Source organism: Muntiacus reevesi, chromosome 3 (assembly GCF_963930625.1).
Source record: "Muntiacus reevesi chromosome 3, mMunRee1.1, whole genome shotgun sequence".
Classification (NCBI taxonomy): Eukaryota; Metazoa; Chordata; class Mammalia; order Artiodactyla; family Cervidae; genus Muntiacus; species Muntiacus reevesi.
In genome coordinates this window covers 175,738,370-175,759,060 of record NC_089251.1, presented here as the reverse complement: position 1 = coordinate 175,759,060, position 20,691 = coordinate 175,738,370, and the positions used below count along the sequence as shown (strand labels likewise).

Here is a 20,691-nt window from a genome sequence, read left to right as displayed (position 1 = left end):
CAACTGTCTAAATACCTCTTATTACTGCATGAGAAAGAGCAAGGTATGCTCTCATTGCAAGTGGAGTTTTCTGATGAGATGATGGTGGTTTTGCAGTTTTCAGTAAGAGTAGGGAATGTGTTCTGGAGGAGAAAATGGCAACCCTCTCCAGTATTCGTATCTGAAAAATCCCATAGACAGAGGAGTCTGGTGGGCTGTAGTCCTAAGGGTCACAAAGAGTCAAACAAAACTCAGCAGCTGAACACACAACACAGGGAACGTGTTATGGTGGATTTCTTGCAGCAAAGTAGCCCTCAGCCATCCTTTCTCTTTGCATCACAAGCTGATCTGGGTTTCTAAATCTTGTATCTCCATTGCATTCGGGAGGCCAGGCAAATAGCAACTCACCAATAAACCACAATATCCATTGGTACACAAAATCCACCAGTGAATTTTTATGCTGCTCCCGTCTATGTGAGCAGTTGCAAGCGTATCTGATGATTCTGGTTCAGAGTTGTGGAGGCAGAGAAATCGTTGCTGCCTTTATAGTTCTGTGGGCACGACTGGAAAGTCAATGCCAAGTATTCATGGAGAAGATGCTTTTAATGTTTTTCCTGTTGACCTCATCACTATAAGAAGCTGTTATATTTGATAAATGTGATGGTGTCATCCTGGTCAATCTCTTTCTTGTTTTTTTTTCTTCCCAAATATTTCCGAGTACAGGCAGAGTGAATGTATATGCCTTGGCTCCAGTGCTCATTTCTCAGCAAACTAATCTCTGCATTGGTCTTCTGATCTCTAGTTTAGGGTAGAATTTACCTCTGATGCTGCTTGTTTGTTCCTAACTGTGTAAGCAATGAGTGAAGGAGTACCAATGCCACAGCTATAACCTTACTCAGAGTGTTGTGACAACTCAGCATGCCCTCTGTGAAGTAGGAGGCTTCCTTTATCTATGTTTAAGTTCATCTGAAGAATTCTGCAAAATAGCAGGTCTCAAAATAGATCAGTGCTTTGAATGCACACATACAGCTGTTTTAACCCAAAGCATGTACAAGCATATACACACATTCACACACACACGTGTGCATACACACATCAGTTGAGTTCAGTTCAGTCGCTCAGTCGTGTCCAACTCTTTGCAACCCCATGAATCGCAGGGAAACATCTTAAAGTGTTGTTCAGTTATTTCAATAGGTCTTGAATTCCGTGACTGAGGCACCATCCAAGTAGACTCTAACACCTGGCATCCTAGAATCCACTAAAAAGTCCAATAGTCAACAGAAATATGGTGTCAGAGATGTTAAATTCCGTGTTCCCCTAGTGTATTTTTGATGAGTGTGTTTTGATAAGCTTGAGCAAAGTCAGTTTGCAAAGACTTGACCCCAGTATACATTAACTCCATGCACAGAGCGTGGGTCCTGCTTGAGGGAGCTCCTTGTGATAATTTGGGGCCTCCTCAAAGTTTGTTCTTACCTTGTGTCTTCCAAATGGAAATCACCAAGCAGGACTGTATGCTTGCCTTAAGGGCCACTTGGTTAATTAGATTCTTCCGTTAACTTTCTGTGGGTATTTCCCCCTAGAAGCTAGTGCACTTTCAACTTTTTAAGTGCATGGACAGCAAGCATGCCCAGAAGGATTGCCCCTGCAGCAGTCTGGAAAGTCAGTTAAAACCTTGGGGAGCCTATTAACAGCTTCTTGTGGTTAGGTGAGTTTGAGGCTCAGAAAATCTAAAATATTGACTCTTAGTTACAGGTTTCCTTCCAAAAGATTTTTATCTGTTGGACTGAGCCTTCTCTGTGGAGTATTGAATGAAGCATCTAGGGTCAGAGAATCTAGAACATTGACTCTTAGTGGCAGGTGTCCTTCCAAAAGATTTTTATCTGTTGGATTTAGCTTTCTCTGTGAAGTACTGAATGAAGCATCTACAGGAAAAAGTCATGTAAAAAAATTCTGCATCTATATCAACATCATCCATGTGAAATAAATTAGGACAATATCACCATGTAATGAAATACATGGATGTTCTCTTTACAGGTTATATGTAATCTACAATCAAGGGCAAATTTCATTCTGCACACAAGAATATTTAGTGATATATCATCAAATACTACATCTCTCCCTGAGCCTAATGAGTGGAATATACTCCTGGATTACAATTAGGCAAGATGTAGAGCAATGTAGAACCTAGGAGTGAGAGCTCTAGAGTCAGCTTGGTGTCAGGCTAGTTGTCACACACTGTTCAGCTGTGTGTTCTTGGACAAGTCCTTGGATTTTCCACTAGTAACCTGGGCATAGTCATATCACCCAGTTTGTGTCATTGTGAGGTGAATAGATAGTATATGTAAAGCTCCTGATCAAGTTCTCATCACATACCAAGCATTCAATCATGTTATTTCTTATTACCTGACACTAGTCCAGGTTGGATGCTAATTTTTCTATATTTTTAAAAAATTAATTTGTGTTTTACTGATAGAATAGTTTTTTTTTAATATTATTTTATTAGTTGGAGGCCAATCACTTCACAACATTTCAGTGGGTTTTGTCATACATTGACATGAATCAGCCATATAGTTACACGTATTCCCCATCCCGATCCCCCCTCCCAATAGAATAGTTTTAAATAAAAGTTGCAAAGATATGTCAGAGAGTTCTTGCCCGTGTGCCACAATGAAGACCAAGCACAATTGGAAAAAAAAAAAAAAAGATATATCAAGGAGTTCTCAAATACTCTATACTCCGTTTCCCCCATGGTTAGCATCTCTTCCTGCTATGAGACATTTGCCACAATTAATAAGTCAACATTGGTGCATTAATGTTAACTAAGCTCCGTATTGTTTTGTATTTCATCAGTTTTCCTTTCTCCATTCCAGGAGAAATCCATCCAGTATATTGCATTATGTTTATTTTTCATATCTCCTTGGCTTTTCTCAACTGTGATAATTGTCATACTTCCCTTGCTCTTGATGATTCTGACAGTTCTTGACAGTTCTCAGGTATTTTGTAGAGTTTGCCTAGTGTATTTCTCATAGTCAGACTGAGATTATGAGTTTTGGGAGAAGACCACAGAGATGAAGTGTCTTTCTCAATACAATGTATCAAGAATACACCCATCAATTTATCACTGATCATATTAGCATTGATCACCTGGAAAAGGCAGCATATACTAGGTTTCTGGTTTCTATATCCTTTTTTTTCCTGTACTGTACTCTTTGAAAGCCAATTGCTAAGAGTATCCCACATGTAGGCAGTGGAAATTATGTTTCAGCATCTCAAGGGCAGAGTAGCTACATAAATTGTTTGGAATTATATACAGGAGATTTGCCTGTTCCTCATTTACTTTTTTAAATTTAATCCTTCATTTATATCAGTGTGGACTCAAGAATGTTTATATTTTGTACTTTGAATTATAATTCAATACTATTTTATTGATTTTCTTGCTCAAATTGTCTCAGCTTTGACCACTGGGAGCTCTTTCAGTTGACTCTAGTGTTCCTTTGACATATCTCTATTGCTTTATTTCTTAAGTACTTCCTTATTTTCTGTCACTGCATGATACTTCAGGCTCATCTTGTATACTTCCTGCCCCAGCCCTAAAATTGGTTATTTTTCCAAAAGCATCCTAATCCTCTTTATTAGAGTGGTGTTAGAATCCAAAATCTGGGCACTGGATATGCTTGTTAAGATTGGGACATTGATGCATCCAGGGACAGAGCTGGGAAGTATATGTATACCAATCCACATGTAAGCATAAGCACGGTTATTTCTATATTGATTGATCAGTACATGTACTAAGCTAAATTTAAATTCATACTGATACCTTTACCTTGATTCCAGTAACACATGATTTATTCTAGCTTTTTCCTTTTGCTTATCAGTAACCTTCCCCACTGCAGGCGTAATAAACTTGAATTCTGTCTTCTGTCATCCATTTCTTCATTTATTTTCTCAACCTTGGTATATGTGTACAGCTATTTCAGAACTGTTAGCCAATACCTTGAGATAAACAACTTTACCAACTAGAATATAGTGTTTATATTCTACTCCTGAATATAATTTTAATAGATTTGGATCAGCCCATGAACCCTCAGGGAGTGCCTCTTACAGAATCTATATTTGGCATTCTTATGTCTGTATGCCTTTCACAACCTGAGCAGAGTGATTGACACTTTGAAGCAGATTTGCATGAAGTTTGAATCCTGTATGTGCTTTAGCCATAGACCCTTGACAACACTAATCTTAGGAGCTACTCTTTTAATTCTGTGACGGATTTTGCCTGAAGTCTTACTAGCCATGAGTTCTTATTAAGTCCTTAGGAATTCTGAGTTTGGTTCTTTCTAGAGATGCTGTTGGGAGACACCACATAAAAAGCAATATGTCATTCCAAAAATCCCAACCAACTTTGGAACAGATAGCCTTGTGGTCTAAAAGGATTGTTAATTCTAGATAAAATGTCAGTGTAAAATGTCAACTAATAGCGCCCTGCAGAAATGAACCTCACATGGAAATCCAGAGTATATCCCATTTGTAGGTGATAGGGGCATGTAATAAATCTTATGGCCTATATTTAAACCCCAGAGCCTTTGCAGAACAAGGAAGGTTTCTATTCCAAGCTTCCATTTTATCACTCAGTGTGAAGGAGGCTGAAGTATGATATCCTTAATATGTCCCAAAGTAGACTTTCTATGTACAGCATTTTGTCAAGTCATAAAGACTGTATTGTATTAATCAGAAGTCAATCATAAAAGTGGACTTACAATGCTGCTGCTGCTGCTAAGTCACGTCAGTCGTGTCCAACTCTGTGTGACCCCATAGATGGCAGCCCACCAGGCTCCCGTCCCTGGGACTCTCCAAGCAAGAACACTGGAGTGGGCTGCCATTTCCTTCTCCAGTGCATGAAAGTGAAAAGTGAAAGTGAAGTTGCTAAGTCGTGACTGACTCTTTGCGACCCCATGGACTGTAGCCTACCAGGCTCCTCTGTCCATGGGATTTTCCAGGCAAGAGTACTGGAGTGGGGTGCCATTGCCTTCTCCCTTACAATGCTAACGCCATGTAACTTTTTTGTTTTTTAATTTTTTTTATTAGTTGGAGGCTAATTACTTCACAACATTTCAGTGGGTTTTGTCATACATTGACATGAATCAGCCATAGAGTTACACGTATTTCCCATCCCGATCCCCCCTCCCACCTCCCTCTCCACCCGATCCCTCTGGGTCTTCCCAGTGCACCAGGCCCGAGCACTTGTCTCATGCATCCCACCTGGGCTGGTGATCTGTTTCACCATAGATAATATACATGCTGTTCTTTCAAAACATCCCACCCTCACCTTCTCCCACAGAGTTCAAAAGTCTGTTCTGTACATCTGTGTCTCTTTTTCTGTTTTGCGTATAGGGTTTTCATTACCATCTTTCTAAATTCCATATATATGTGTTAGTATGCTGTAATGTTCTTTATCTTTCTGGCTTACTTCACTCTGTATAATGGGCTCCAGTTTCATCCATCTCATTAGAACTGATTCAAATGAATTCTTTTTAACGGCTGAGTAATATTCCATGGTGTATATGTACCACAGCTTCCTTATCCATTTGTCTGCTGATGGGCATCTAGGTTGCTTCCATGTCCTGGCTATTATAAACAGTGCTGCGATGAACATTGGGGTGCACGTGTCTCTTTCAGATCTGAATTCCTCAGTGTGTATGCCCAGGAGTAGGATTGCTGGGTCATATGGCAGTTCTATTTCCAGATTTTTAAGGAATCTCCACACTGTTCTCCATAGTGGCTGTACTAGTTTGCATTCCCATCAACAGTGTAAGAGGGTTCCCTTTTCTCCACACCCTCTCCAGCATTTATTGCTTGTAGACTTTTGGATAGCAGCCATCCTGACTACGCCATGTAACTTTTAAGGTTTTGTTTTTGTAATAAACAAGACCCTATATTGTTACCAGAAGATGCCATTAGACTCTAAAGTGGTAGAGCTAAGTAGAGCTTTCACAAATAGCTCTTGTATTTCTGCAAAATCCACTCTGACTTATTAGCTCAATCTAAGCACTGCAGTGTGAAACTTGGGATACTACAAGAGGACAAACTGTTGACAAGAACTTGAATAGGCTTAAATCATGGAACTCCCTTATATTTGTAAAGGAAAGCATGTTTCTGCCATCCATTAAAAAAGTAAAGTGGAGCTTTGAGCATATTATGCCTCCTTAGAGTTTGGAAGAAGCCAAGATGAATAGGCTTGCCAAGAATTCTGACCCAGCAGGTTGCTGAGAAGGGGGTTAGCCCCTGATGAATTTTAACAATACCCCAACTTCCCACATTGGCTAAAGCAGCCAGCTCTCAGTAACATACTCCATCTCTGTGATTACCTGCCAAATGCTTATTGCAGACCTGCAAAGATTAGTTACTCCAGAGGGAGTGGTTTATAACTCTGTGACATGCTTTTGTGCCAGATCAATAAAGGCAAAGGCACACGACGGGCTGCCCTTATTTTCTCTCTGTAGAGAAACAAAGAGCCCCACAGTTCAACTGAATGTTACTGACTAATCCTCAGCATCACTTTAACACACCAGGGATTGTCCTCATTTGTTTTTCACATAACACTATAATCTTTTGAAATATGAGTTAGCTAAAATGCAATTGTATTTTCAGGGACATGAAGGCTTACTATACATTACCAGCAATTTACAAGGAGCCTGCTGTTTATGTGCCATGTAACCAGGAGATTTTTCTCTTCACAATAGATTGTGGTGATGTATTTTTAAATATGTCTGTATTGTTCACATATGTTAAGATCAGTTGGGTTGGAGTAATAGAAATTCAGCTAATAACAGTGATAAAAACACACACTCAAGTAAATGATCCCTATTTTCTTCTTTTCAACTCTACATAGAAATTCATTTACATTTTAGTAAATTGAATAGAAAATAATGGAAGGGTCATATTTTTCTGCTATGGGAACAGAGAAAATGTTTCGAGAAAGAGGAAAATAGAGTCAGAGGAAACAAAATATTCGAAGTTTTAAAACTTGAGCATGAAAAAGCCTGGGCTGTTACCACAAATTCTTCCTGGAAAAGCATAAGGAAAATTTAACAGCCCATGCCTTCAAGAAAAATTGAGGGCATTTTCGTCTTTTGAGGTCATAACTTTAAAAATGACCTGATTAATTTTCCTTCAATTAATCTGATACTCAGTTCATTTAAAAGAACATTAATTTCACTTTCTTTGTTTGATATGTTAACAATATAAAATAATTACAATTCTTTGTGTTTCAATCTGAATAGAGATTGTATCAAAGTATGTATTGAATATTTAGTGCTCTCCAGTAAAAAGAGGCAGCAGAGAGATAAAAGGCCAAGAAATCAAAAGAATATTTTCTCCAGGGATAGTTATGTTTATTAATATTTCTCCAAACCCTTCCTTGTTATGATGAGAAAAAAGAATGCTCATTTTGCTTCTTTTTATTTGGAATTTAATGCTACTTGAAAAAGCAGCATAAATAGACCTACATGCATAGTGGGAAGGTTGTACTAATTCGAAGGAAAGAACAGGCATCAACAAAAGCACTTCATTGGAGTTTAGGGTTCTTTTAAATTATTTTCAGTTTTTCCATTTTGGACATTAACACTGGGACAGTATTACTAAAGACCCAGAACAACTAAAGTCAAACGAATGCCTTTCGCTAACTGATGTCTCATCTGTTCTAGAACTGCTCCATCCACTGCATAGGGCTGTTCTTGTGCACACAGTGCCCCTTGGCACTGCCTCTGTCCTTGGTAGCCGTGTGACCTTGAATGCAGAACCCCTGGGATTTCAGTGACCCAGCCAATGTGCTTCCTTCTCCAATCTGAATGTAACTAAGGAATAGACCCAGGAGTGAAACAGATGGAGATAAAATATGTTTTATTAACAAAGTGATTGCATATGTAGATAACTCAAAAGAATTTGAAAAAATCTAGAATTAATTTGTACATTGGGCAAGCTTGCAGAATACAAGAGCAAAATACAAATATTAATATCAGTAGTATTTCTCTATACAGGCAGAAAATAATTAAAATGTTCTTCAAGTACACAAGTTGTAGTTGTTGCTGAGTTGCTAAGTCATGCCTGACTCTTTGCAGTTCCATGGACTGCAGCATACTAGGCTTCCTTGTCTTTCACTATCTTCTGGAGTTTGCTCAAACTCATGTTGATTGAGTCAGTGCTGTCATCCAACCAACTGTAGGAGTGCCATAAAAATCAAATGCCTGCATACTGAAAAATCATAAAACATTGCTGGGATAAATTAAGGAAGCTGTAAGTAAATGGAAGCCTCTAGAAATGCTCTATAACATGATCTGGGGAGCAGGTACGTGGGTATGTCCATATGTCAGTTCAGTTCGTTTAATGAACTCAGTCACTCAGTTATGTCTGAGTCTTTTTGACCCCATGGACTGCAACACACCAGGCTTCCCTGTCCATCACCAACTCCATATATAAACATTTATTAATCTGTATAGTAAAAATTTCTGCACCATATGTGAGTTATACCTTGTTGTAAAGGTTTCTAAAAGTCAACAAAAAAACTGAAAAACAAAAAAATCTAAACTAGATTAGGGACACAGATAAGATATGTGCAATATTAGAAAGATTAACCAGTCTATTCTATGGCACATGGACTTCCCTGTAGCTCACACAGTAAAGAATTTGCCCGCCATGCAGAAGACCAGAGTTCAATCCCTGGGTTGGAAAGATCCTCTGGAAAAGGGAATGGCAATCCACTTTAGTATTCTGGCCTGGAGAATCCCATAGACAGAGGAGCCTGGCGGACGACAATCTATGGGGTCACAAAGAGTCAGACACAACTGAGACACCAACACACATACAGCCTGCTGGCTCAACTGGACAGCTACAGCCCACATTTACCAAAGGCTGGAGAATCAACCACGACCATTGAGAACCATTGTCAAGTGTCAGCCTCCAGATGAGGAAGAGGTTGAGCTGAGCATGCATTTCTTTTTCCCAGTACTGCAAAAAGATGAGTCATCCCTCCCTTCCCATTGGGCAAGACAGAAGGCCTGAGATGGTGCTCAGTAGGCGTCTCTTCACAAAGGAGCTTTAAGAGAAAGGAAGGCATTTCTCCCCAATGGAGACTTCACTTGTCTGTGCTTTAACCTTCTCAATGATAAAATGGTGATAATAGGCAGAAACTCATACAGTTTTAAGGATTGAAAAATGATAATATATGTAAAGGACTTTGCTAAATACCAATAAAGGTAGAACTGGAGAAGCAAAACATAGACACTTTAGAGGGGGGGAAGACATCTTCAGAAAGTTAATCTGAATACACTTATGGTATTTTTTATGTTAGGAAACTGAGACTCTAACTTCCTAGGAAACGGGACTCTAGGAGATCCAGACCCTTGTCCAAGTTCCAGAGTTTGTTGGACATGTATTGATATATTACAGCAGAAATGCCTCTAGTATTACTGAACACAAGTTCATGTACTCAACACACAGGGAGGTCAAGCAGACTGAAATGTCAGAGTTTGGAGCAAAGAAAGATTTATTCAGGACCAAGCAAGGAGTATGAGTGGCTCATGCTCAAAAAACCAGAATCCACTAATGGCTCAGCAGGGAGAGGTTTTATAGTCAAGATTTGGGGTGAGCACTGAAAGGTGCACGACTTTCTCTGATTGATGAGGGGTGGTAACAGGACAATTTCCAGGGCTCCTGAAGTTACTGTCCTCCACCTGGGTGGGGGCCTTGCTTCCTGCAAAAGAACTAGAAGATATTGATATGCTCATCCCTTAGGGAGGAATCAGTACAGCCCCCTGGTGTACTATTGTTTCTTGACTGCTCCTTCTTTGTTTCTGCATGCCCTCTCTTCCCCAAAAGCAACTGTTGGAGTCTACAGTTTGGAACTCAGGGATGGTCAAGGAGGCTGAACGAAGCCCATTTCCTACAAACAAGAAATTGTGCTTGATCACTCAGTCCTGTCTGACTCTTTGCGACCCCATGGACTGTAGCCCGCCAGGCTCCTCTGTCAATAGGAATTCTCCAGGCAAGAATACTGGAGTGGGTTGCCATGCCCTCCTCCAAGGGATCTTCTCAACCCAGGGATCAAACCCAGGTCTCCAGTGTTGCAAGTGGATTCTTTACCGTCTGAGCTACCAGGGAAGCCCAAAACAAGAAATTGGGGACACAGAAAGGACTTCTATCTGGGAGAGCCTCACAGGGTCCCGCTCCATCTCACTAGGTTCCAGGTGTTGAAGCGCCTAGCCCAGAGCTCTCTCTGCTATACCACTCTGCTGGATAGCCGTCCTAAATTAGGCAGCAGATAGAATAGCCAAGCCTTTGCCCCACCACCATGCATTTCCTGTTTTCAGAGGGTATACAGTCTGTTTCTTCTCCTGTGGTGGCTCTGCGTGCAGCCACACTCAGGCAGCAATTTATAGCCCTGTTGTGTTCTTGCAATAAGAACAAGATTACTATTTCAAATCAAGGTAGCTATTTTCACATTCCACTATGAAGTAGTTAGGCAGGTATTCTTTTGAAGGTAAATAAACACAGTCAACCACGATTATTTGATTCCATTAAGTATATTAGAAAAAGTAATGGTTTAATGATACCCTAGTGGCCTGTAACAGTTAATGCACCACAGAAAATGAATCATGAAATCCCCTTCTCACTAATAACTCTGTGACTAGTGTTATTAAAAAGGCACTAAACTCCCAGGAGTCAGAGGGTTTTCACCTTCCCACTAAGTGACAATATTATTAGTTTGGATTCTGTATTCACTGGTCATGAAAATATAGGATCTTTGGGCAACAGGAAAACCTGTCACATATTCTGTCTGTTGATGAATTCTTGCAACATCATCTGGGACCATTGCTATGGCAAAGAAAATGGTCCCGTAAAGGCCATGTGATTTTTCTAACTCAGTGCCAAACCTTTACAAATGCTGGTTCATCCTGAGCTGGGGTAGAAGCTGGAAAGAGACTTCTTACTGACCACAGGCACATCCCCTTCAAGTGCAGACCTAGCGGACTGGTGGTAGGGAAGTGCATGTGTCACTTCAGATTTACACAAGCACACAGGCTGGTTGTGTTTATTTGGAAACGGGTTTGCATGACAAATATTCCCTGAAGACACGTGCTTAGCTTCCTGGTTCTCTGTATGATAAATACTGACAGGATGGGCTTCTTCATCTTAACTGGAGTGGAGTTAGTGGTAAAGAACATGCTTGCCAATGCAGGAGACCTGGGTTCAATCCCTGGATCCGGATGATCCCCTGGAGAAGGAAACAGCAGCCCACTCCAGTACTCTTGCCTGGAAAATTCCATGGACAGAGGAACCTGGTAGGCTACAGTCCATGGAGTCCCAAAGAGTTGGACATGAGTGAGTGACTTCACTCACCTTAATCATAACATTGGTAGATAGATACAGGTTGTTTTGATTTGATAATTGTTATTAAAGGTGCATTATATACATATTGATAATAGTTATCAAAACAAAAACAAAACAGCAAACTCAGTGGTCATAAGGTTTGTCCCCAGTAGAAAACTTTCCAATTGGTAAAGAACACATATTTTCTTATTGTTTGCTCCCAGGGCTTACTTTAATAGCAGCCACTCAAATGGATGGTTTTAGTAGAACTTTCCTTTAATAGTTGCTAGAACTATTTAAGAAGGCAATGGCACCCCACTCCAGTACTCTTGCCTGGAAAATCCCACGGACGGAGGAGCCTGGTAGGCTGCAGTCCATGGGGTCACAAAGAGTAGGACACGACTGAGCGACTTCACTTTCACTTTTCACTTTCACGCATTGGAGAAGTAAATGGCAACCCACTCCAGTGTTCTTGCCTGGAGAGTCCCAGGGACGGGGGAGCCTGATGGGCTGCCGTCTGTGGGGTCGCACAGAGTCAGACACGACTGAAGCAACTTAGCAGCAGCAGCAGCAGAAGTCTTTAAGTAACTGCTACATTGAAGGTTATTTTGTCATCCAATTTTTGTCTATTTTTTTCTTCTTCTTTAACTGCTGGTAATTTCTCTAACAGCTTTAACATTTAACTCTAACACTTGGAGGTTTTGAAGAGTCTTTAAAGGCTCATTTAAGACTTATCAGACATATGGCATTAATTTATCTCTTTTATATCCTGATATAATATAGAGAGAAAGCAAACTAACATTTAAGATCCAGGGGTTCTGGGTGACATAAATCACCTTATTTCAATGGCTTCTTAGTTTTTGCAGGGAGGATGTTTGTTTTCTGCTTTATGCAACTTCTATACTTATTATGCACAGTTCGATTCTAAAATGCCCTTTCTGCCTCTCTTGCTCCTATTTCTTTCAATTAGGAAAGCTACTTTAGAAAATCACACTCTTAACAATTTCCTATTAAGCAGCACTGGAAGATGAGTTAAAATTGAATTTTTCCCCCCTTCAACCTGGCCTGAATATTTCAAATCTCACTCACAGGATAGATGCAAATGTATATTTTTTACATTTTCATGTGTACCTAAATAGATTAGTCTTAGAACTCTTTATAAATGTCTTATTTAATCTCAAGCTCAACATCAAAGTCAAAACTCTTCACCATTTCTTCTAAACATTTTAAGTTCTCTAAGTTCCTAAAATATTCTGCTATTATCCAGCCCAGGCACTTTAGGGTCTAATGACCTATTTAGGCTGTCATCTGTGACATGGGTGGGAATAATGGCAGAGGTTTTGAAATTCAGAGATAAAGCTAAATGTTTAGATTAAAGGTGTAGTGTAACTCTTCCATCAAGAAGCATTTTATGTGAGTTTCTGATAATTAGCGAATCTTATTCAAATATTTCTGTATAGCAAATCATATATAAGAAGAAATTCATACTAACCAGTTCATTTCACTCTTGGTTTTTGTGATCTTAGAGATGATAAAATTAGTGGAATCATCAAAAGAAAATATTGAGGTTTAGATATTGCACAAACTGATTTATGACAGATTGTGGATTGTCACAAAAGATATAAAAAACACTTTTCCAGGACTGTGATATACGGAGACTTTTAATATAAATCTCTGTGAACACAGAGGAAATAAGAGTTATTTTCGTTGCTCCTTAAGGATTTCCTTGCAATATGTGAATGTTCTTTATTTTAACCTCTATGGTGTTTGTTTTATATGTTATAAAGCCATTATTGAATTCAGAAAATAAAATTGAATAAACTATTTGAAGATAGAATATACTATCTATCTAGAGCTAGTCACAAATACAAAGCTTAGACAGTATGTTTGGCTTTCCCTTCTTCTGAGAGCCCTGAAAAGCATTTGAGAATTAAACATGTAGGTTTAAGCTTCATGACTGCAATCTTGGAAGTAATCTGTTTTTATGTTACAGGCAATGAAAGCTTAGAAGAGAACTATGTCCAGGACAGTAAGATGGGGTTTGTCATCAATGCCGTCTACGCCATGGCGTGGGTTTAAGCTTCATGACTGCAACCTTGGAAGTAATCTGTTTTTATGTTACAGGCAATGAAAGCTTAGAAGAGAACTATGTCCAGGACAGTAAGATGGGGTTTGTCATCAATGCCATCTACGCCATGGCGCACGGGCTACACAACATGCACCAGGCCCTCTGCCCTGGCCACGTGGGCCTCTGCGATGCCATGAAGCCCATCGATGGCAGCAAACTCCTGGACTTCCTCATCAAGTCCACGTTCATCGGTGTGTCTGGAGAGGAGGTGTGGTTTGATGAGAAAGGGGATGCTCCTGGAAGGTAAAGCAGACCTTTCCATAATGGATCCAAATAACCCTGTGATCCTCTCTAAGCCAGACAGATGGACACTCTGGCTCCTTTAGGTCACATGTTTTCTGGGTGTCATGAGGGTAGATACAATTAGATAGCTAAAAAGATGGGGCTAATGGTAGATGGAGATGGCATTATAAAACATCAAATACTTATTGGTAAACACCCCCAATCCTACATCCTGCTAGTGTCAACCCCGCTCCCCCAAAACACACTCCACTATCATCTTTGGTCTTCCCCCAGAAGGCCCAGGACCGTCCTGCAAGCCCAAGAAACCAGAGTGAGTATATCGGAGCAGCAGAACCCTCCCTGGCATGCCAACATCTGGTCAGCATGTTCTGATTGATCAATCCCAATGCCATACTGCTTGTGGAAAATTTTCATCTTATCTGCTTAAAGATCTTAATATATGAAGAGAACCATATGTGTCCCTTTTTCTCAGGCTACCTTATGTTCCCACTAACATATTTCTTGGAACAAGAAAGAAAAGAATCTTCTGCCTCATATTGAGTCTCTATGGCTTCCAAAGAATTAATCAAGAAGCAAAGGAAAATTAAATCTAACTAAATGTATACATATATTTTTTCCCAAGTCATTTTATATACTCTCTCCTCTGCAGTACTTGCTTTTATAACACCAATTAGTCTCCATGTAATTGGTATATAGAGGATGTTATCAGTATAAAGAGTAGTTGTGTTCATTCATAGGGATTTTCTTAGGCAAAGGATGATCAGAAGAGTGGGATAAAAATTAAAACCTACAACAGGAAAGAAAAAAGGCCCTCAGTCTGGCTGCTGCACAGAATGCCCACAGTCTCTCTCTCTCTCTTTTTTTTCCTCATAAGCCCTGTTATCTTTCAGTATGAAAGCTTGCAGAATGGGAGATTTTAGAAAAGCATATGTTGTGATAAAATGGAACAGCAAATCATTTAATCCTCATTGCCACAGGCATATTATTATCTCCTTTTACAGATGATAAAGCTGAGTGTCAGAGAAACTAAGAAACTCCCCTAAAGTCACCCAGAGAGTAGCTGGTAGAGGCAGTGCCGTTTGATTCTGAGACTTGTAATCTTTTTGCAACATCGCATTGCCTTTTAGCTAATCCTAAAATTAGGTAAAGTTGCTGACAACCTTCTTAATGTCATTTCAAAGGGACTATAAGAGACTATTTGACCCTAAATAATTCTCCACATATCTCTTCCTTTCATGGAAGCTTAAAGTTCTACATTTAGCGAGCACCTTGTGGGGCCTCAATGGATTCTTCCTACTAAAATCCAACAGCTCCAGGAAGGATAAATGATATACGTAATAGTCAACAATTAAAGCCACGGATGTATCCGATTCCTTCCAAGATGCCAGTTAGGTGGGAGCAACTTTAGATGGAGATGAGAGTGGGAAGGACAGAGTGACGCAGGGTCTGAGCATGTGGAAGGCATCCAGGAGCTGAGCACCTTAGGAAGTGGTACCAGATGGCACAAGTGGGTCTAAGATGCAGAACACTGACCACCTCCTCCCACGCCCCTTTAAACCCATGGTTGTAATCCTGGGTTCTACTTCAAACCAGCTCTGTAAAGGATTGGATTGGGGATGGAAACCTTCCTTCATGATCCTATAGCATACACAATGTGTCTAGGACAGGGCCAGGTACATTTACCCCACTGCAGAGATGTAAGATTCCACCTCCTCTCTCTATTTGTAAATCATCTAAAATATAGACCCACAATTTTAGCTTGTTTCTCCTTCATGTTTAATTAAGTATTTAAATCATGAGTTTCCCCCTGGGTTCCTTTGCAAGGATCATTTCCTCATGTCTGAAATTGGTCAACTTAATCTATGTTCAATTTCTATTTCAACCACTTCCCTCTGTTTCTATCTCCTGTCACACCACCATTCATGCTTTTGGTCCCTCTTGTAATTATTTTAGTTAATCATCATGAAACAGAAATTGAATACATCGAAAGGATGCTACAAACTTGTAATTTACAGCATAAGGATATTCCAAATAACTGCCAACATGCTGAGAAGGGACTGTGGGGTCAAGAGAAAAGAGCAGTGTTCATTAACACACTCTGCACAGGGGAAGGCCTCTCTTTAGTAAGTCAGTATTTTTCCCTTGGTATCATCAAGTTGTTTTGTTTTGTTTTTTTCTCTAGTTTTTGGGACTTTTTCAAAATATGTTTTCATGCCAAGATATTGTGAATTTTTCAGTTTCTAAATGCTAATAAAGTGTGAACTGATTTCTCCTATTGAAATGGGGAAGGTGAAATATAAGTTTTAAGGAACTGATTTACAGGAAAAAGATATTCTAAAGCTAGCATTACACCTAAGCCTTCATTGAAAGTATATAAAGAGATTTAACAATGTAACATGGAGTAAAACATAAAGATGAAAGGAAATGGAGAAGGAAACTACTCATACAAAGCACTCACAGTAGGCTCTGCAACCAGGGTTGGTGGTTTAGATGGTTTAGTCACTCAAGTCGTGTCTGACTCTTGCAACCCCATGGACTGTAGCCCAGCAGGCTTCTCTGTCCATGGGATTTCCCAGGCAAGAGTACTGGAGTGGGTTGCCATTTCCTTCTGCAGGGGATCTTCCTGACCCAGGATTAGAACCCAGGTCTCCTGCACTTCAGGAAGATTCTTTACCAACTGAGCCACCTACCATAAGGAGTGTAAAAAATGGAAAAATATTGGAGGTATAGATTAGTATCATTGATCAGTGGGATGAGTGCGAGCTGTCAGCCTGTAGTTAATACCCATGTGGTTATCAGTCAGAGAGCTACTCTGAGAACATTCTGGTTTGTCTCAGCACCCAGAGGAATGAGGACCCTCTATTACCAAAAACCAGAAAGCAGAGAGATGAATAATGCACTCCAGGGGCGCCATTCTCTCTTCTTACTCCAAGTAAGTTTTGTTCATCCGGAAAAGTGGAGCAAACACTTTCTTTACTCCCCTAGAATCACCTTTCCCTTTAAGGGGTTTCTATTTATACAAACTGCCAGAGTCTGGTTGTGGAGAAGCCACTAGCGACCCTGTGGATAACAGGATACATTTGCGCATTATTAAAAGCAGGCAGCAAAGCTATGAAAAGATATTAGTTGTCTAGATAAAGAACTGGTGGTTCAATGGTAAAGAATTTGCTTGCCAAGCAGGAGATGAAGATTCGATCCCTGGATTGAGAAGATCCCCTTGAGAAGGAAATGACAACCCACTTCAGTATTCTTGCCTGGAGAATCAGATGAATAGAGGAGCCTGACAGCCTACAGTACATGGGGTTGCAAAAGAGTCAAACATGAATTAGTGACTAAACAGTGACAAAATAAAGAACTAAGCCAGATAGAGCCAGTAGATTTCAGATGACAACCAAGGCTAACTGGTAGTAGCTTCCCGGGGTGTTGGGCTGAGGAGGATTTTGAGTCTGAATCAGGTTTGTAGGGAAAGAATTCCAGGATGACATGACATAGGTAGGAACATAGGGGGGAGGAGGAAGAGAACTGAGAAAGGAAAATGGCTGTGACTACACAAAGATGTTTTCACTTTCTTACAGAATGGAAATAACAAGAGTATTTTAGCATATAAATAATAATAGTACTACAAATGTGAATATGATATAGTGATATTGTCTTTTATATACATTTCTCTCAATTGTGAAACAGTTTTCTTTTAACCTACTCTATGTAAGTAAATTCCCACAAGAAGCCCATGAGCCTTAAAGAGTTTGCTGGCATTCTAAAGTCATGCAATCTACTGGTAAAATATTAGAAAAGAGATTTCAGCTTATACACTCTAACATCAAATCTTGTACTTTTTCCATTAAATTGGAACATGTTCTCTACTGCCTTCACTGGGAAACAATGAATCTGGCCCCCAGAACACACACAGAAGATTTCTAAATGTAGATTTTACTGCTGTGTAGCATCGCAGCATTTAAATAACTGAAATAACTGACACCGATTATTTGGATTCAAAAATGTTTGTCCTAATCAAGGAAGAGACCAGTTTAAATGTCAATGCTCAAAATGTTAAATCCTCAACATCCTTGCTAATTAAAGATGCATTTCTCAGAGTTCTTGCTCTATTAGCACCTAAAATAGGTAAGACTCCAGACTTGATAAGACTCACCTCTTTTAATCCAGTCTAATTAAAGTAGCAACTGAATGTGAAAAAGAAATTTGTAATAAAAGTATTTAAGCTAAAAATTAATATTCTGAAGAATTGTTACTTGATCAAAGAATAATCTGATGAATAATGATTTGAAGGATATGGTGATCTACCCAGCACATATAGAATTATTTTCAAGAATACACAGAAAGAAAAGTACAAGAATAATATATTCTTTAACAAATATGGATGATAGAGACTGAAGAATGGAATACACATTTTGGAAAATCACAGGACACATAACTAAACTAAATAAACTAAAATATTGACAGTAGCTCATATTAGGACATGGGATGTTTCTAACTTTTATTTCTCTTCTATTATTATCTATTTACCAAATTCCTTTAGATTCTACATCATGTCCATATGCTCCAAGACACACATGCTGTTTTCTTTGTAGGTATGATATTATGAATCTGCAGTACACAGAAGCCAATCGCTATGACTATGTACATGTTGGAACTTGGCATGAAGGGGTGTTGAACATCGATGATTACAAAATCCAAATGAACAAGAGTGGAATGGTACGGTCTGTGTGCAGTGAGCCTTGCTTAAAGGGTCAAATCAAGGTAAGCCAGTCACGGATGCATTCTTGGACAGTGTCCTTGAGGAGACCTCCTCCCTGTGCATAAGTGAAGAAAAACACATTTTTCTTCAACAAAACAGTCCAGAAAGGCTGTGCTAGGCTTATTGTTTCTGTCCTTGTGTTTAGCAAAAATTAAGAAGACAAACCAAGATTGGAAAATGAAATAGGAAAACCATTGGGATATTTAGAACAGTCTTTATTTGCATCGCAATGATGAGCTGTGATTTTAAATACAATACAGAAAGCAAGGGGATGTGAATAATCAAATTAAAAATTGAAACAGAAGTAAACTTGGGTGCTCGCTTCGGCAGCACATATACTAAAAATTAGAAATAAACTTGGAAGCCAAAGCCAGTGATCCTGCTTAGTCATAGTTCTAGCTATTGTTAAAGAAAGCAGAAGCTGAGCAATGCCAAATAAGTATAAAACTAAAATAAAAGAAATTGAAGTGAGGTAACACAGGAGCACTGCTTACCACTTCTCTTTTCTCTACCAAGTTCTTTCATTTTCCTGAAACTATTTTCCAGCCAAAAGAGAGTCCTCACTTTCTAATTATTCCCAGAAACTTTCCAGGTGGGGGCAAGTGAGTGACTGTGATATCACTGTGTATTTAAAACTAGAGTAAGTAAACATCCTATATTGGGGATTTAGTCGAATGCAGGTAGAGAGGAGTCTTGGTGTAGAAGGCATGGGAAAAGCAGGCTCTGTATCCCATGCTATTTAAAAACCAAACTGGCTGATGCAGTAGGAAATGGAGCATAGAGGGGTGATTGTGAACTGGCAGAAGTGTGGGTTCGATGACCTAATAGGTCTTTCTCATCTCTAATTTCCTGTGATTCATCTCTGGGAGTAGACAGGACTGTCACGTAAATGTCACAAACCGCAGCTGGGGCTGGAATGGACACTGTGTGAGCTCCTGCTCTCCCACCATGCCATCATGCTGCTATGCCATTCATGGAATTCACCCTGAGAGATACACTTAGGGGTCTTTAGGGCGAGAGTCTAATAGTGCTGCTGCAGCTGCTGGACCCACCACTTTATCCCTACTGATCAAAGAAGGTGGAGGATCTAGGACCCACAACATCTAAGAAGAGTTGTGCAGGTGGACTCAAATTCTCAAGGGAATCAGTCACTTTGAGCATGAAAAGAACTCCTGAGGCAACTCACTCTAGTTTCAAATGTCAGCACCTTCTCTGCAGATGTGATATTAAAAATATTTAGTACTTGTCATTGGAAAAGACCCTGATGCTGGGAAAGATTGAGGGCAGGAGAAGATGGGCAACAGAGGATGAGATGGTTGGATGGCATCATCGACTCAATAAACATGAATTTGAGCAAATTCTGAAAGATAGTGAAGGAGAGGGAAGGCTGGTATGCTGTAGTCCATGGGGTCGCAAGGAGTGAGATGCAACTGAGCGACCGAGCACCTGAACAACAATAACTGTCATGACAACTAGGCAATCAGAACGAACTCTATTTTAGCGCTATGACAGGGTGCTGGAGGCCTCCTGTCATGCCCATGGTTAATCCTTGAGTTGTTGGATCATGGGAAGATTTAGGTGAGGATTCCTACCTGAATAGGGTAGTATGAGGCAATCAGTAGGCTTAGAGGCACCGTTGGTTTCCACCCAGTGTAGAAGGAAGTCAGTAGTATAAGCATGGCTCCAACCAAACCAGTGCATGTGGGCCATACGGCAGTGCAGATTCTCCTCAAGAATCCACTTCTGATTCGTATTCAGGTGGAATTTTTCACATGAGGCTGTCCGGTGGTATTAGGAATATATCCTCTGAAATTGAGAGAAACCTAAAACTTGTCCTTGACTCTTGCTACAGGATCTCAGACCACAGGATTCTGGGTTCATCTTCTTCTCTGGATGGTTGGGAAAACCAGGACTTCTGTGACCTAAAATCTTATGGTTGGGACAACGCAGAAGCCCTGGGCTTTATGCTCTTCTTCTCTGGTAGCTCAGACGGTAAAAAGCATCTGCCTACAATGCAGGAAACCTGGGTCGGGAAGATCCCCTGGAGAGGGAAATGGCAACCCACTCCAGTACTCTTGCCTGGAAAACTCTGTGGATGGAGGAGCCTGGTAGGCTATAGTCCATGGGCTCGCACAGAGTCGGACACGACTGAAGTGACTTAGCATGCAGGCACGCATTGGAGAAGGACATGGCAACCCACTCCAGTGTTCTTGCCTGGAGAATC

General features: G+C 40.0%; 1 protein-coding gene across 2 annotated transcripts in view; it reads left to right on the top strand.

Moving 5' to 3' along the window:
- Positions 1-20,691, top strand: part of GRM1 (glutamate metabotropic receptor 1) — a 397,765-nt gene that overhangs the window by 318,605 nt on the left and 58,469 nt on the right. For both annotated transcript variants that reach the window (XM_065927760.1, XM_065927761.1), the window contains exons 4-5: positions 13,465-13,711; positions 18,301-18,469. In XM_065927760.1, the coding sequence (XP_065783832.1) occupies positions 13,465-13,711; positions 18,301-18,469 (416 nt within the window). The remainder of the gene's footprint in view (positions 1-13,464; positions 13,712-18,300; positions 18,470-20,691) is intronic.